At 34.3% G+C, this 19,778-nt stretch overlaps 1 protein-coding gene across 1 annotated transcript in view; it reads right to left on the minus strand.

Moving 5' to 3' along the window:
- LOC123551165 (uncharacterized) overlaps positions 1-19,778 on the minus strand; it is a 61,223-nt gene that overhangs the window by 14,395 nt on the left and 27,050 nt on the right. Inside the window, exons 10-12 of the mRNA XM_053542091.1 lie at positions 18,375-18,473; positions 9,823-9,921; positions 5,989-6,118 (exon numbers count right to left, since the gene is read on the minus strand). Coding sequence (XP_053398066.1) covers positions 5,989-6,118; positions 9,823-9,921; positions 18,375-18,473 — 328 coding nt within the window. The remainder of the gene's footprint in view (positions 1-5,988; positions 6,119-9,822; positions 9,922-18,374; positions 18,474-19,778) is intronic.

The raw sequence follows: 19,778 nt of genomic DNA on the forward strand, positions 1-19,778 counted from the left end.
ATCCCCGGGCGAAGAGCATGTTCTCTCGGAAGATTTGATATAAAACATCGTGTCTTAAATCATTCGCCCAGAGATCAACTCTGAAGAACTAGTTGGTACTGGTACAGAATCCAAGAACACTGGTTAAGTTACATAACTGAAATACTGTTGAAAATTGGCACTGAGCACACCCTCCCCCCACCCCCCTCCAACCCCCTCCACACACACAAACACAAAAAGGCAATAGCACATAAAACTTTTAAGTATATAGATAAACATGTATTGTACAGTATTCCTTCGCAATTCCATACAGTCCAATTCTTTTGAGCATTTTGGGGGGTTCAAACAGGTACATCACGGGTACTTGTACGGCGGATACCACATTTGCAAAGTTTGACTCAACTCGAACGACCTACTTGGAATATCAACCCATCAGTTTCACAGCGGGAAGACTAGATCCTAATTTAGATAAATTATTCCACTCGGTTCACCGCCGGATAACAGTTCTATTCTCAAGCATTTGGGCCTAATACTAGATGTGCTATAATTTGTTAAGGCTGTCCACATAAATTTAATTGCCTGTGTGTTATAAATTTACTTTTCTTATGGTAAGAAAACGGTTTTAAGTATTTTGCTGAACCCTAATTGTAAATATTATTATCAAGACGAAAAATACTACATTTGTATATGCTTGTAAGAAAAATGATACCTGTAACAATCCGCTCCAATGATGGTAAAAATGTTTAAATATTGCACTCCTTCATCATTACTATGTATCTTCCTTTTATAAGGTTTGTTTATTTGTTAATCAATGTAGTAGGTGTGCCACAAAGTCATAGTAACCTTATCAAATGGCAATTGGTTACTAGTAAAAACAGTTTTTATTGTTGTCATCAATTATTTGTAGCATAAATGTCAGAGGAATCTCGCCTATTCAACAGCCTTATCAATTGAATAAATATAAAAGTCGAAAAAGGGCATAATTTCGTAAAATTGCAAAAAAGGGTTATGGAACCTGTACAATGCATATCAGCTCATGACAGTCGACAAGTGTGTGAAGTTTCAATCCATTTCAATTAGCGGGTACTGAGATACTAACTTACATACAAAAACTTGAACAAAAACTGCTAAGTCAAAAAAGGAGAGTAATGTTGTAAAAATGCAAAGTAGGGTTATGGAACCTGTGCATAGTATGTCGGATCATAAAACAAGTGTGCGAAGTGAGTTCTGAGATAGCTGCTTACATACAAAACCTTAACCCAAAATTTCTAAGTCGGAAAAGGGGCACAATTTTGTAAAAAGTAAAATAGAGTTGTGGAACCTGTACAATGCATATCAGCTCATGATAGTGGACATGCGTGTGAAGTTTCAGTCCATTCCCATTACATATAAAAACTTAATAAAAGAAAACCCTGCTTAGTCTAAAAAGGGGAATAATTTTGTAAAAATGCAAAATAGAGTTATGGAACTAGTACACTGTATGTCAGATTATGAAAGTGACACCGACGCCGACGCCGAAGCATGGGTAAGTCTAATAGCTCTATCTATTCTTTGAATTGTCGAGCTAAAAATAAAACCAAGGTTGATGTAAAATGTTTTGTTACGTCTCCTAGTTTTGGAACATTTATACACTTTCATACACAGTAAATAATATATGTATAAAATATCCACTTACTTCTGGATGAACATTAATAAAAAACTAAATGCTATTTTCGTGCGTTTAGACGGACGTAAGCTACAAATGGACTTCTGACAAATCCATTTGCCAGATGTTAAAATCCAAATGAATTACTTTTAATCTTTATTTTAATCTTTAGACTTTTCATTGTTACAACAGCCAAAACGCCACGTGCAAGTTGAAATGCAAATCATCTTCCGATAGAAATAGTTTCTCTAATTAATGATTAATAGATATCTTTAAATATACTAAATAATCAGCTATTCATATCAATTCAATTTTGATCTTTTCTGTCAGACGAATTAGTTTGAGCTATAATTAAATGTTGTTTTCAAAATTCTGGTTGCCCATTTTGAAAGATGTTTTTTAGAAAAACGCCATTTTATTGATTTCATTTTGTAAATGTCCTTTTCTTCCTATATAAAATAAACTCACGCAAAAAGGAAACTGTATATTAGGGTTTTACTACATATTTCAGGCAACACTTATAAAAAGATTGAAAATTAGTAACAAAATTTAGGATATTCATCTGCCTACAGGATGCAATGTATGCAGTCATAATCAAAGATACAACACTTTGGTTTATCCAACTTTTAAATCAAATGACTAAGGGATCAAACTAGAAATTCGCAATTTTAGAATTGTCAATTGTCTGTGTTATTTTCATAATTTGTTTTCTGTAAAAATATATAATTTTCTGCTGTTAAACGCAGTGAATTAGAAGAAAATTATTGCCCCTCTTATCGTTCCTAGCGGACGAGGGTGAGGCGTTAATTTCGCGCACTGATGAGCACGTGTATTCTAACATAGCATGGTCAGTTCACTCAGCGCTTGGACAGTCGATCGTCAACATGTCAAACGATAATCGGTCTCCGCCATTGCAAGATTCCGGCATTCAGAAACAATTGTACAACATTTCTTGCCAGCTAAACCAACAGCGACAGGACGTTGTTTCTTTGAGTGAGGGAAGAGCTTTGAGGTTGCAGTGCTTCAGTTGGCAAAGAAGTGAAGAAATTGAAGTCAGACATTGACATTCAGTGGAAACGTCAGGGCAACAAGTACAGTACGTATTCAATTATGAATTACTGGATTGTTTAAACCAGGCTATCTGGGCTATTGATAATAGGACATTTCAATACTACCGTTAAGTAATTACCGAGGCCCTGGAGAAGGCCAGACAACGTCAAAAGTTAATTCGCATCGCTGACACATCCGAAGGTGGTTGGGAGACGGTGAACTGTTATACAGCCAATCCGCTCACCAGCGATTCAGAAGATGAAATTAAACTTCGTAAGGCCAAACATCAGACTAACTATAGTATCAAGAAACGTAAATCGAAGTCCGTCAAACGTCTTCAATCGGCTCGCAAGATGCCTTCTTCAACGACTACTTCTGGTGCTTTATTCAGCAACTTTTCTTCTTTTCGTTGTCAACCAGACAACTTGCCCGCATTTCCCGCCAACAGGGGCGGCAGGTCTTTTCGAGGCTACAACAACTTCTCCTCCAGACCAGTCGTTTGATCACTAACGGTGACGTCAGACCAGGTCAACTTGCTGTCAAGAAACAGTGGTCTACAGAACCAGATTCTTTGGAAGATGAGTATTTTCCTCTAAATTCTAAGAACTTTGATGCAGACGATTCTATTTCAAATTAACTATTGTGAGTACGAATCTGGTCAAAAGGATATTTAAGTTAGGGGTCGTTCAAAAGAAAATATAGAATTTTGGCAATCAAAGGTGCAAATAATTTTGTGCTAGACACTATTTCATAAGGCTATAAAATTCCTTTTTAATAATAATTATAAAATTTCAGCCTTGAATAACGGTGAATTCGTAAGTGAAGCTATCACCGTTTTATTGGACAGAAATTTGATTGAATTGTGCAAATGTATTCCTTATTTTCTTTATATAGTTAATCCGCTTACAGTGGCAGTAAGAAATAATGGAAAGAACAGATTAATCCTTGACCTCAGAGTCGTCTCGAATAAATTTCCATTGGCCGAGCAAGTTGGAGCACTTGAACCAAGTTGGACTGTACTATATTTCGCTGAACAGTTATTAAATTATAAATATTATGTAAATATTTATTGGTATATCTCAGTATCAAACTTTCAAAACCGCAACATCTAAATTAAAGATACATTTTTTTCTTCGAAATCATTTTTGGGGGAAATGCCGTTTTCAAGGGCAGATAACTCTTTTTCGATACCGGTGACCTATGATTTTTATTGCATTTTTTTTTGTTTCTTAGATGATTGTCCTTCAATATCCAAAGTTTGAAGAAATTCTGTTATTGGAAAAATTTTCGCACCAAATTCTAGCATACGTCCTTAACAGGTTTTTAGATATCAGGAAATTATTGCTTTATGTTTCTTAAGAAGGCTTTGAAACTTAATTATTGACCGATTATAAATTATTGAAACACATAAGAATTAGTTGTTTTTGCTGATTTTTTCATTCAAAATTGAAAAACGTTTGAAATGGGCCATCTTCGATAAACAGCCTTAATTATAAAACTTTATATTTAACGACCGTTAAGTATTTATTCCAGTCTGTGGTGTATTGGTCAAGACTGCAAGAAAATATTTATTGCTCGGGTTCGATTCCCGACTCTTGTTTCTTTTCTTTTCTTGATTTGGCATTTTTGAGTTAGTTTAAAACGCACGCTCTAATATATATCATAAGATTGGTCAATTGTAGCCAAATTCTGAAGGCCAGTGCCTTTAATACCTTTTTAGTAAATGAACCTAAAAATAAATGTTTATTCCTGTTTTTAAAAACGCAACATGATGCTCTATGCATGATCTTGATCATGCAGTTAAATTAGAAAATAGAATATGGAAATTCATGTAAGTAGTATTCTTTATATTTTCAGATGATATAGACTAACTTAATTAGAAAATACAAAATGCATAAGATATATAATAATTTTACTTGAAGTTTTCATTTGCCACAATTTTGAAACTATAAATAACCACTTCTTTTTAAAAATAATTTGCACTATGTTGAATTATAAACATCAACTTCTTTTTGTAATCATGAGATTCAAGCTGTAAAAATACATGTACATATCAAAATGATCCTGATACAAATACATCACAATATATCACTATTTATTGTGATGACCCTGTGGCCCCATAACTTTACAGGGGCCAGGAATTTTACTGCTAAGGTGATAAGGTTAATTGCTTCACAAGTAATACCCCAGTCACACATACGGCGCGGATAGCTACGTCTAGCTACGGACAGAAACGTAGTAATCCGTATCGATCCGTACCTGAGCCGTACCACAGAGTAGTCATTCGTATTAATCCGTACCAAAACGTGGTCAAAACGTATTCAAAACTTATTCCAAACTTGCAAGTTTCTCCAACTTTTGAACATGCACAAAAGTTTGAGCGAACCGTAGCCATTTGAGCTTGACTTTAGTCCAACTTGGCGTAAACTTATTTATCCGTACTTAAACGTACTTAAACGTAGTTTTTCCTGCTGTTACGTACCTCGCCGTAGCTGAACGTAGTTATCCAAGGCTGCTCGTACTTAAGCATAGTTCAACGTAGTTTACTGCAGACCCGTCCGTGCGCTGGGCAAGTTGCAAGGCGCAGTAAAACGTAATTCAACGTAGTACCTCGTACCTATCCGTACTTATTCGCGTCCTGTATTGTTTTGTTTGTTTCCCGTTTCTCACCACTTTTCCCGTACTAAGACGTACTGCTCCGTAGTTATACACCCACAGACTAATCCTACCCGCACCGTACCTCAACGCACGGACATATCCGTATGTGTTACTGTAGCTTTAGTGGAATCACTTGATTATAAATGTGGTTTTCAGCAATTTTACTGGTATCCAGTGCTGAACTCGACATAAAACGCGGTATTAGTTAGATTACATGTAGTGTTGGTCAAATATTATACATGAAGCAGAACTAGTCGTTTCGCGACCTCTACGTTGTATTCTATTGTCATATCATGTTGCAAAAGAGTTGAATATGCTACGCAGCTCATTCGAATCGAGTCAAACTCTGCATTTGTAGGGTGCTCGTTACGTTGGTAACCATTTCATTGTAACAGTGATCCATTTGCTAATGAAAACAGTAATATAGAAATTCAGACTGAATTTAGTATTAAACAGCAGGGTGATATATAGTTTTATATCACAGGTATGATACCTGTCTGCCTGATTTTGTCAGTGAATGAAATATCAAAGCAAGACAATCAAGCGTTTATGTATTCTTATCGCAAAAGTTAGATATTACATGCATGCATATATCTACATTGGTAAGCAAAGTTCAAATTCATTTCAATACAAAACACATTATTTCAAAAGTTTACCTCTGTTTGGCAAATGCATGTCAAAGTATGTATCCTCTTGGTTTGATTTATCAATTCGCATCTTTTCTGGTTTTATACTATCAAACGAGTCCTTTATTTTCTTTTTTCTGATGAAAAAGTCTTGAAATCTCTGAATTATAATAAATATAACGCAAATTGTCAAACCGTTTGCTTATATCCATACTCGTATTCCTTAAACCATTTTGCTGACGTCATTATTTTGTATTAAGCGTTCATTTTCACGAATCAACAACTGATTTACAATTGTTTGTGTTATCAAATTGTCATAACCTGGGACTCAAACTTGGAAACCCCCTGAAATGTTTATGACACTCTGCAACGTAAATGACTTCCATTTTCACCTTTTGCATTTTATTTATTTATTGATATACAAGTATATTGCTATTCTGATTATTTTTTATTTTCATCTTAACTTATTTTTCAATTTCATTTCATATTTTCTTCATCACGCTTACAATATTTGGTCTTTTTGAACATCTTTATTACATACTGAATCAAAGCAAAATGTGTATCACATCTGATCAATATGAAATCAGTAAAATGTAAAGATGTTTTTGGTGGAAAAATAGGTAAAGAAGAGCTGCACACCCCCCCCCCCCCCCCCCACCCCCCACACACACACACCGAAGCGTGCATAAGAATGCTACAAGTGTCTGCGCAAAATAAATAAAAAAATAAATAATAACCTTGACCTTGACCCGAAAGACCCGGATCATGCACATGGCATGTCCTCAGGCTAAAATAGCTAAAATAGCTATTTACACACAATGACTTCTAAATCCATATATAAACAACAAAAACAAAAATAATGACTGCATACAGAAAACCGATATGTCAAATTGTGACCCTGATCTTGATCCAAGAGATCTGGGTCACTGACACGAAACACCCTTGGGATTACATGAACATTTGTGCAAACTTATTTCAAAATCTATCCATGTGCCAAAACGATATGGTCCGGACACGAAAAAACAATCACACATCATTTTGAGACATTGACCTTGACCTTAGAGACCCTGATCATAAGCGCGACACACCTTTGCAATATGGTTAACATTTGTTTTCTTCGATTTTTGCTCATATCTCTAGATATTTTCCCATACTTTGACGCATATATGTGGGTAGCAGAGATCATTCTTTCTCCAGCAATAGCTGTCTCAACATATTTTACCTTGTGAAATGTCACACTTTCCCCTAGAGCATTAAATGATTTGATCCTTACATAAGTGTCTTTTCACAGTGTTGATCTTTGCCATTATTGCTATTACAGACCAGCGCACGCGGAAAACCCATTCTGCTCGATCCTCGGAGGATGGCCAAAACGAGTAACAAGGCTACGACTCTAAGTTTCTTCGAGTCAGCTAATTTCGCTATCTGACTCCGAAGATTTATGCGAAGTCACTCAAAGGATATTCTTAGAGTGACTCGACATGTAATCCAATTAGCGGAATACACACCTGTATTTGTTACTTTTGTTTCCGAGTCATTTTACGGAATTCTTTCGAGTGACTCCGAGACGAATATATAATTACAATGTACATATACAAATTTAAATGGTTCTTCGAGTAACTTCGAGGACAGATTTTAGATTATTTGGAGCAGGATAGTTATATTTTACATAATGATATGCGAACAACATTTGTGAATAATAATACTTTTTTTAAATACCTTTTTTACATTAGAATAAACCAGATTTTTACTTAAAATTTTTTATGTCTTTTTGAATGGATACGACAGTAATATTTTTCTCCTTCTTATGATTCCTTCCAAAAAAATAAAAGAAAGACCATTTTCATCATGAAAAATAAGCATTCTCTTATGGCTTTCATCATAAAAATCACTATTCTTTATTGGCCAGGATATTAAAGTTTATCTAGTTTTATATAGTTTTGAATTTAGTCCATTTTACATAAATTTACTTCTAAATTTAATTTGCACTGTCAGAAGCTATTTTAATATAATATTGAACAAATCACTACCATTTAACAGCAGTTATTTGAAAATTTGGTTAGTTATATACATTTGTAATTCTTAAATTATGTCAGTTTTACTTAAATTTATTTATAATTTAAAAGGCATAGTCAGGAAGTGTTTCAATATCATACTTAACAATTTACTTTTTAGCGGATGGTATTTCAAAGTTTATTTAGTTATAAATTATTCTTAACTTAATGCATTTTACATAACTTTATTTCTAAATTAAATCTGCAATGTCAGAAACTATTTCAATCTAAAAATTTAACAAATCACTTTTCTTTAACCGCGGGCATTTGAAAGTTTGTTTGGTTTTATATGATTAATAATTTAGTTCATATTACATAAATTTACTTCTTAATCTAGTTCGCATGGTCAGAAACTATTTCAAACAAGATAATCATATAAAAATTCCACCCAGGTAAGGGAATACTGCCTCGAAGTTTCGTGAAATCATCTCGCGGCACTCGAAATGACCGTTTAATTGTTTATTACAGACTTGGAGTCGCGCGGAGCGGCCATAAAATACCGGTACATAATATAGTGTTACCTGACAGTGTATAGTTTTGACTCAGGAAATGGCGGTACTTCGAGTAATTCCTCGCTATGCAAGATTTTTCCTTCAAGGAAAAATGGAAACTTAGTTTTCCGCGTCAGCCGATCTGTAATAATGCATGATTTTTTTCGGGCCTAGAGGAAAAAAGTGCATACTTTGCATGACATACTATGTACATAGCCACCTAAGCCTACAATACTGTTTTAGCGAAGTTGTCTCTATCGTTTCCATATATTTTACTTAGAATCATTTTCTTTTCAGTTAAAAGAAACCTATTTTCCAGAAAATGATACCTGAAATATTTTTTAGACTGCGTACTTTGATGAAGTTAGCTACACATATATCTAAAATAGACAGTGCCTACTTGAAGTTTGTATTTTAGTAACAATGCCTACTGTATGTCAGGTGGGCATTTTACCTTACCATCATTCCCGGGAAGTACCAGTACTAGACCCCTATTCTCCAGATGAAATGGCCAACTTTCTCACACAAAGAGACATGGTCATCACCATTGCTCAAATTCATGATCATCATCAGTGACAGGTTACAATGATTTGAAGTCGGTTCACCGCCGTTTGAATACATCTGCGGATGACTCTAAATTGCTTTTTGTACTTTTAGCATGTATAAATGTTGAGTTCTGCTCAACCCGGGGCTAGAGGGTGTTGACGATAGCATACATTTCCACTACCGTCCATGAACAGGCTCAATCAAACCGAGCCTGCAACATTTTCGTTTTTGTCGTGTTGAGCGACCTGTGAAGTTTCCACTTTCCTCTATTTTACCTAATTACTCCACCAAGGTGGCAATCAACAATCAGGAAATGTTAGGGCATTATTATGTATCATTTCTATATAATTAACAAGATGGCCATGACAACTCTAATTTCCGCATTTGTGTGCCATAAGTTCAATACAATTTCATGAATTTTTAACGTTTTTCTCCAAATAAGTTCGCATAGCAACCAAACTTGTCTATAGGTCTCTAGATGATCATAAATGTCAAACAGTTTTCAGATGTCGTTGTTCAGATGTGGTTTAAAGACATTTTTGATGTACGATGGGCAATGGACATTCATCAGTAGCAATAGCTAACTATGAGCACTTCATGCTCAGGTGAGCTAAAAACAGATCAGTTCTCAGTTGGCAACAAGTGCAGAAACTGAATATAGTGTAACAATGTGACAAAAATATAGATAAATGCAACCAAACCGATCCACTGAAATAGTTTTCACTAGCTTCTTGCTTTACGAAAATTATACTGGAAGCAAAATTATAACATACCCTTTTCGCAGAAGTTTCAGGGACATGTGTGGACACTGGTTCTATTTTTATCTTAGCGTCTAGGGACAACAAACTCTTGTTTACATCAGCATTCCATCCCTGAAATAAACAAGTGAATGAAGTATTGCCATGCAATACAAAGTCCCCTACTAGAAGGCACCTGATTTTCTCTTCTGCAGTATAAAATAATGAACTGATATCTGTCAATGATGTATGAACAATATTGTACTATATATACAATAAAATATAACAAAGCACTTGGATTAAAATTTGCATATATAAAAACGTACAGTTGTTTTCATTTGGATTTTTTTTTTTGGCCGATTATACATTGTACAAAAAGTTATCATAAAAGATATGTATAGTAACAACAAAGTGAAATAAACCCTAAAAAAAATCTATAAAATGTAAGTCCACAAGATACTCTTTACCAGTAGACATAGATCAAAATACACCTAAAATTTGGATGTACCGTGCATGTTGTACCACAGAAAAGTGGTCTCAATTTTTCCCTATGGCCAGTAATAAAAAAGTTACAATAAAATCTATTTATAGTAACAACAAAGGGACATAATTCTTAAAAAAAGTGTGCCTCAAAGTGGTGAACATTTCTGCCAAGTTACATCAAAATCCCTCCATGCATGAAGAAGAAATGCTCCGGACAAAGTCATTCTTGAATTTGACATTTAACCTCTTAGTATGACCTTGACCTTAGACCTAGAGCCGGGGCTTTGCGCACAACATCTTGTCTCATCCAGGGAAATGTTTGTGCCAACTGATATTCAAATCCTGTTTTGCATGACAAAGTTATACACCGGACAGGAAAAAAATCCTATTGACCTTTGATCTCAAAGTGTGACCTTGACCTTTAAGCTAGGGTTCTAGGTGTTGCGCATGACACGGCGTCTCAACATGGGGAACATTTATGCCAAGTAATATTGTAATCCCTTGATGGATGACAAAGTTCTGGACCGGACAGGAAAAAAACCCTATTGACCTTTGGCCTCCAATTGTGACCTTGATTTTTGAGCTAGGGGTCCGGATTTTGCGCGTGACATGTTGCCTCATCATTAGGCACATTTGTGTTAAGTAATATCAAAATCCCTTCATGGATGGCAGAGTTATGGACCGGACAGGAAAAAAGCCCTATTGACATTTGTCCCCCGATGGTGACCTTGACCTTTGAGCAAGGGCTCCGGCATTTGCGCAGGACATGTTGTCTCATCATGGGGAACATCTGTGCTAAGTAATACTGAAATCCCTTAATGAATGACAGAGTTATGGACCGGACAGGAAACAGACCCTGTTCAATGTCATGTTAACATTTGACAGCTAAGTGTGACCTTGACCTTTGAGCTAGGGGTCTGAAAGTTGTGCACGACACATCGTCTTATTATGAGGTACAACTGTGTCAATTGATATTAAAATCCCTTCATAGATGGGAGAATTATGGACCGGACCGGAAAAAAGCCCTGTTGACGTTTGACCTTAAACTGTGACCTTGACCTTTGAGCTAGGGGTGCAGGTTTTGCGCATGACACGTCGTCTTATCATGGGGAACATTTATGACAAGTAACATTAAAATCGCTTCATTGGTGAAAGAGTTATGGACCGGACACGAAACAGACCCTGTTCATGCCATGTTAACATTTGACTGCTAAGTGTGACCTTGACCTTTGAGTTAGGGGTCTCAAAGTTATGCATGACACATCATCTTATTACGAGGTACAATTGTGCCAAGTGATATTAAAATCCCTTCATGGATGGGATAGTTATGGACCGGACAGGAAAAAAGCCATGTTGACCTTTGACCTCCAATTGTGACCTTGACCTTTAAGCTAAGGGTCCGGGTTTTGCGCATGACACGTCGTCTCATCATGGGGAACATTTGTGCCAAGTAATATTAAAATCCCTTCATGGATAAAAGAGTTATGGACCGGACACGAAATTGCGGACGGACGGAATGACAGAATGACGGAATGACAGAATGACGGAAAAGCGCATTCCTATAGTCCCCGAAACTGGTTTTCAACCAGTAGGGGACTAATAATCTGAAGTAGAAGGCAAACAGCGAAAACAAACAGCCTCTAAAATTGGTTTGTCTTCAAAGGGGCGCGTAACAGGACGTACGAAAAACAAAACGTACCCATTAGAAATCAAGATGTACCTAATAAAAAGTCGAAATGTACCCACATGATTTTAGTGATACCCATAATCTTTTATTTTAAATACTGTTTTCTTATGTGAAATATATAACACAGTTTAAACTGATCATATATTTCAAAGAATTGCGTTTAAGGTTAATACGACTTGTATACAAGTGTATTCTATGAGTTAATATAATAATTTAATAAATTCAACAAGTTCATTAAAGTATGTTTTCATCACAAATGAACAAATTACATATTTTACTCCCACTATAATCTTAAATTTACAACTCAAAATCATAATTATATCTCTGTTTTACAGAACATAAAGTTTTTTCTATATGAGCGCTGATGATATTAAGCATTGCAATAACATTATGAATCTTGCCGAATCGTAATGTAGGGCCTTAAGGGGTACCTATTTGACCATAATTATGGCTATGCAAAAACTGTATACAGTTTTGTCTTAGGTAACACATTTGGATTATTAGTATTTGTATTTAAGCTGCGCCTGCTTAGGAAATAGCAAGTACTATACACTATTCGTGTAAATGGAAGGTGCTAACACGTGTGATGAAATGAATGTGAATATTCTTCAACATATGAGTAACTTGTTCAAAGCTTGATCCTGCGGAAAGTGCATAGCTTTTTAATTCATATGTGTATCAAATACTATGGATTTCACGACTTCTTTTAGATAACAAGTATGTGCAATATCAAACAGGGCCAATCACTGATAATTGCTTCAAAAATCCAAGAAGTACATTTTAATCTTATGCAAAATATAGACAGAGGGTGGGGGAGGGGGGGTGGTGAATGGGGAAAGTAGAACAAGGATGAGTATACAAAGGGAATGCTACTTTCCTTAATCACAGTTACACTACAACTTTAACCACAGTAGCGCAGACATTCATGTATCAAAAGACAAACACACACACCCACTTACAATTAACTGACATAGATAAACAGACGTAATAATTACATGGGTCTTCGCATAACTTCGAGGAGAGATTTCAGATTATTTGGAGCAGGATAACTATATTTTACATAGTGATACGCGAACAACATTTTGGAATAATAATAATAAAAGTAGTATCCTTTTTTACATTAAAATAAACCAGATGTTTCTGTTCATTTAAAATATTTTATGACCTTTTGAATGGATACGGCAGTAATTTCTTTCTCCTTTTTATAATTCCTTCCAAGAAATAAAAAAAGACCACTGTTGTCACGAAAAATATGTATTTCTCCTGTGATTTTCATTATAAAGATCAGTATGCTTTATTGGCCAGTATATTAAAGTTTATCTAGTTTTATGTAGTTTTTAATTTAGTCCATTTTACATAACTTTATTTCTAAATTTAATTTGCACTGTCAGAAACTATTTTGATATAATATTGCACAAATCACTACCATTTAACGGCAGTTATTTGAAAGTATGGTTAGTTACATAATTCGTAAATTACATGCATGTCAATTTTACTTAAATTTATTTATAATTTAAAAGGCATAGTCAGAAAGTGTTTCAATATCATACTTAACAATATACTTTTTAGAGGATGATATTTTAACGTTTATCTAGTTGTAAATTATACTTAACTTAGTGCACTTTATATAACTTTATTTCTAAATTAAATTTGCAAAGTCAGAAACTATTTCAATATCAAAATTTAACAAATCACTTTTTTTAACTGCGGGCATTTGAAAGTTTGTTTGCTTTTATATGATTAATAATTTAGTTCATTTTACATAAATTTACTTCTTAATCTTGTTTGCATGGCCGGAAACTTTTCCAATATATAAATTCACAAATATTCAACAGTAAAAATAACAAGATAATCATAAAGAAAAGTCCACCAAGGTATGGGAATACTGCCTCGAAGTTTCATGAAATCATCTCGCGGCACTCGAAATGACCGTTTAATTGCTTATTACAGACTCGGAGTCGCGCGGAGTGACCATAAAATAACAATACATAATATAGTGTTACCTGACAGTGCGTAGTTTCGACTCAGAGTTCCGTAAAGTAATGTTTCGAAGTGACTCTACGAAATTCCGCTAAAGTAATAAAACTATAACAGTCGGTACTTTCAGTAAAAATAAGACAGTACTCGGTGTAATTCCTAGCTATGTAAGATTTTTCCTTCGAGTAAAAACGGAAAGTGGGGTTTCCGCGTGAGCCGATCTTTAATAATGCATGATTTTTTTCGGGCCTAGAGGAAAGAAGTGCATGCTTTGCATGAGATACTATGTACATAGACACCTAAGTATGATAAAGTTTTAGCGGAGTTGTCACTATTTTGTCCAGATATTTTACTCAGAATCAATTTTTCAGCTCAAAAAAACTCTTTTTCCAGAAAATGATATCTGAAATATTATTTTAGACTGCGGACATTGATGCAGTTAGCTACAAAGATATCTTAAATAGACAGTGCCTACTTGAAGTTTGTATTTTTAGTTACAATGCCTACTGTATGTCAGGTGGGCATTTTACCTTACCATCATTCCCGGGAAGTACCAGTACTAGACCCCTATTCTCCGAATGAAATGGCCAACTTTCTCACACAAAGATCATCACCATTGCTCAAATTCACGATCATCATCAGTGACAGGTTACATTGATTTGAAGTCGGTTTACATAACCACTCGACCAAGGTGGCAGTCAACGTTCAGGAAGATGTTAGGACAATATTATATATTATTTTCATATTAACAAGATGGCCATGACAACCCTAAATTGCGTATTTGTGTACCAAAAGTTCAATAGAATTTTATATTTTAATGTTTTTTTCCAAATAATTACCATAGCAACCAAATTTGGCTATAGGTCTCTAGATGATCATAAATGTCAAACAGTTTTCAGATGTCGTTGTTCAGATGTGGTTTAAAGAAATTTTTGATGTACGATGGATAATGGACATTCATCAGTAGCAATAGCTAACTATGAGCACTTCATGCTCAGGTGAGCTAAAAACAGATCAGTTCTCAGTTGGCAACAGGTGCAGAAACTGAATATAGTGTAACAATGTGGCAAAAATATAGATAAATGCAACCGAACCGATCCACTGAAATAGTTTTTACTAGCTTCTTGCTTTACGAAAATTATACTGGAAACAAAATTATAAGATACCCTTTTCGCAGAAGTTTCAGGGACATGTGTGGACACTGGTTCTATTTTTATCTTAGCGTCTAGGGACAACAAACTCTTGTTTACATCATCAATCCATCCCTGAAATAAATAATCTGAAGTAGAAGGCAAACAGCCTCTAAAATTGGTTAGTCTTCAAAGGGGGGCGTGTCAGGATGTACGAAAAACAAAACGTACCCATTAGAAATCAAGATGTACCTAATAAAAAGTCGAAATGTACCCACATGATTTTAGTGATACCCATAATCTTTTATTTTAAATACTGTTTTCTTATGTGAAATATATAATAAAGTTTAAACTGATCATATATTTCAAAGAATTGCGTTTAAGGTTAATACGACTTGTATACAAGTGTATTTTATGAGTTAATATAATAATTTAATAAATTCAGCACGTTCATTAAAGTATGTTTTCATAACAAATGAACAAATTACATATTTTACTCCCACTATAATCTTAAATTTACAACTCAAAATCATATATCTCTAAAAATTTTACATTACTATTTTACAGAACATAAAGTTTTATCTATATGAGCGCTGATGATATTAAGCATTGCAATAACGACAAGGATGAGTATACAAAGGGAACACATTTGGATTATTAGTATTTGTATTTAAGCTGCGCCTGCTTAGGAAATAGCAAGTACTATACAATATTCGTGTGAATGGAAGGTGCTAACACGTGTGATGAAATGAATTCGAATATTCTTCAACATATGAGTAACTTGTTCAAAGCTTGATCCTGCGGACAGTGCATAGCTTTTTTCTTCATATGTATATCAAATACTATGGATTTCACGACTTCTTTTAGATAACAAGTATGTGCAATATCAAACAGGGCCAATCACAGATAACTGCTTCAAAAATCCAAGAAGTACATTTTAATCTTATGCAAAGTATAGATAGAGGGGGTGGTGGGGGGGGGGGTTAGGGGGTTGAATGGGGAAAGTAGAACAAGGATGAGTATACAACAGGAATGCTACTTTCCTTAATCACAGTTACACTACAACTTTAACCACAGTAGCGCAGACATTCATGTACCAAAAGACAAACACACACACCCACTTACAACTAACTGACATAGATAAACAGACGTAATAATTACATGGGTCTTTGCATAACTTCGAGGAGAGATTTCAGATTATTTGGAGCAGGATAACTATATTTTACACAGTGATACGCGAACAACAGTTTGGAATAATAATAATAATAGTAGTATCCTTTTTTACATTAAAATAAACCAGATGTTTCTGTTCACTTAAAATATTTTATGACCTTTTGAATGGATACGGCAGTAATTTCTTTCTCCTGTTTATAATTCCTTCCAAAAAATAAAAAAAAGACCACTTTTATCACGAAAAATATGCATTTCTCCTGTGATTTTCATTATAAAGATCAGTATTCTTTATTGGCCAGTATATTAAAGTTTATCTAGTTGTATATAGTTTTTAATTTAGTCCATTTTACATAACTTTATTTCTAAATTTAATTTGCACTGTCAGAAACTATTTTGATATAATATTGAACAAATCACTACCATTTAACGGCAGTTATTTGAAAGTATGGCTAGTTAAATAATTCTTAAATTACATGCATGTCAATTTTACTTAAATTTATTTATAATTTAAAAGGCATAGTCAGAAAGTGTTTCAATATCATACTAAACAATATGCTTTTTAGAGGATGATATTTTAACGTTTATCTAGTTGTAAATTATACTTAACTAAGTGCACTTTATATAACTTTATTTCTAAATTAAATTTGCAAAGTCAGAAACTATTTCAATATCAAAATTTAACAAATCACTTTTTTTTAACTGCGGGCATTTGAAAGTTTGTTTGCTTTTATATGATTAATAATTTAGTTCATTTTACATAAATTTACTTCTTAATCTTGTTTGCATGGCCGGAAACTTTTCCAATATATAAATTCACAAATATTAAACAGTAAAAAGAACAAGATAATCATATAAAATTCCACGAAGGTATGGGAATACTGCCTCGAAGTTTCGTGAAATCATCTCCCGGCACTCGAAATGACCGTTTAATTGCTTATTACAGACTCGGAGTCGCGAGGAGTGACCGTAAAAAAACAATACATAATATAGTGTTACCTGACAGTGCGTAGTTTCGACTCAGAGTTCCGTCAAGTAATTTTTCGAAGTGACTCTACGAAATTCCGCTTAAGTAATAAAACTATAACAGTCGGTACTTCCAGTCAAAATAAGACAGTACTCGGAGTAATTCCTAGGTATGTAAGATTTTTCCTTCGAGTAAAAACGGAAAGTGGAGTTTCCGCGTGAGCCGATCTGTATTAATGCATGATTTGTTCGGGCCTAGAGGAAAGAAGTGCATGCTTTGCATGAGATACTATATACATAGCCACCTAAGTATGATAACATTTTAGTGGAGTTGTCACTATTTTTTCCAGATATTTTACTCAGAATCCTTTTTTCAGCTCAAAAAATTCTTTTTCCAGAAAATGATATCTGAAATATTATTTTAGACTGCGGACATTGATGCAGTTAGCTACAAAGATATCTTAAATAGACAGTGCCTACTTGAAGTTTGTATTTTTAGTTACAATGCCTACTGTATGTCAGGTGGGCATTTTACCTTACCATCATTCCCGGGAAGTACTAGTACTACACCCCCATTCTCCGAATGAAATGGCCAACTTTCTCACACAAAGATCATCACCATTGCTCAAATTCATGAAATTATCAGTGACAGGTTACAATGATTTGAAGTCGGTTTACATAACCACTCGACCAAGGTGGCAGTCAACGTTCAGGAAGATGTTAGGACAATATTATGTATTATTTTTATATTAACAAGATGGTCATGACGACCCTAAATTGCGTATTTGTGTACCATAAGTTCAATAGAATTTTATATTTTAATGTTTTTTTTTCCAAATAAGTTACCATAGCAACCAAAGTTGGCTATAGGTCTCTAGATGATCATAAGTGTCAAACAGTTTTCAGATGTTGTTGTTTCTGATGTGGTTTAAAGAAATTTTTGATGTACGATGGACAACGGACGTTCATCAGTAACAATAGCTCACTATGAGCACTTCATGCTCAGGTGAGCTAAAAACAGAGCAGTTCTCAATTGGCAACAAGTGCAGAAACTGAATATATTGTAACAATGTGACAAAAATATAGATAAATGCAACCAAACCGATCCACTGAAATAGATTTTCACTAGCTTCTTGCTTTACAAAAATTATACTGGAAGCAAAATTATAACATACCCTTTTCACAGAAGTTTCAGGCACATCTGTGGACATTGGTTCTTTTTTTATTTTAGCTTCTAGGGACAACAAACTCCTGTTTACATCAGTAATCCGTCCCTGAAATAAATAATCTGAAGTAGAAGGCAACCGTCAGCCTCTAAAATTGGTTAGTCTTCAAAGGGGAGCGTGTCAGGATGTACCAAAAACAAGACGTACCCATTAGAAATCAAGATTTATCTAATAGAAAGTCAAAATGTACCCACATGTTTTTAATGATACCCCTAATAGAATTTTCGTTTTAAATACTTTTTCGTATGTGAGATATATAATACAGTTTAAACTGATCATATATTTCAAGGAATTGGTTTTAAGGTTGATACGACTTGTATACTAGTGTATTTTATGAGTTAATATAATAATTTAATAAATTCAACAAGTTGATTAAAGTATGTTTCCATCGCAAATGAATAAATTACTTACCTTATTCCCACTATAATATTAAATTTACAACTCAAAATCATATCTCTTTAAAATGATTACATTACTGTTTTACAGGACATAAAAGTTTTTTTTTTCTATATGAGCGCTGATTGTATTGAGCATTGCAATAACATTATGAATCTTGCCGAATCGTAACGTAGTGCTTTAACGGGTACCTATTTGACCATAATTATGTTTAAGTTTGTTTCTGTATATCAAGTAAATGACTGTTTTCTATTTCATTAAAAAAATGAATTGTGGTTACGTAGATACCATTATAGTGATAAGATACACACCAGTCTGTTTGTAGCAGGCAGAAGAGGACACAAATCACGGAAATGGATAGGCAAACACTGTACATAGTTTTTTCTTTCTTAGAAAACACATTTGGATTGTTAGTATTTGTATCTAAGCTGCGCCTGCTTAGGGAATAGCATGTGCTATACAATATTCGTGTGAATGGAAGGTGCTAACACGTGTGATGAAATGAATCTGATTATTCTTCAACTTATGAGTAACTTCTGCGGACAGGGCATAGCGTTTCTCTTCATATGTGTATTAAATACTACGGATTTCACGACAAGATAACAAGTATGTGCAATATCAAACAGGGCCAATCACTGATAATTGTAGAATAAGGAATTCACAATAATATATTGTACGAATAAATGTGCATTCTTAGGCAACAAATGAATTGAACTTTAGTCGTTTACAACTTTTGTAGTCCAATGGCACACAAAAGCAAATAGAAGAATTGGGACATGTTGGAGAAAAGGGCTCATGTGGTAATTTTACCTCTGACAGTTACAAGTCGGTGACACATTATTTGCCTATGCTTTGTCCTTATTGTCTTTTTCTATACTTTTTTGTTTCAACGTCATCAATCATATCACGTCTATACAAACAGTGTATAAATATGAATAACAAGTTTCAATATATGAA

This window comes from Mercenaria mercenaria, chromosome 4 (assembly GCF_021730395.1).
Source record: "Mercenaria mercenaria strain notata chromosome 4, MADL_Memer_1, whole genome shotgun sequence".
Taxonomy (NCBI): Eukaryota; Metazoa; Mollusca; class Bivalvia; order Venerida; family Veneridae; genus Mercenaria; species Mercenaria mercenaria.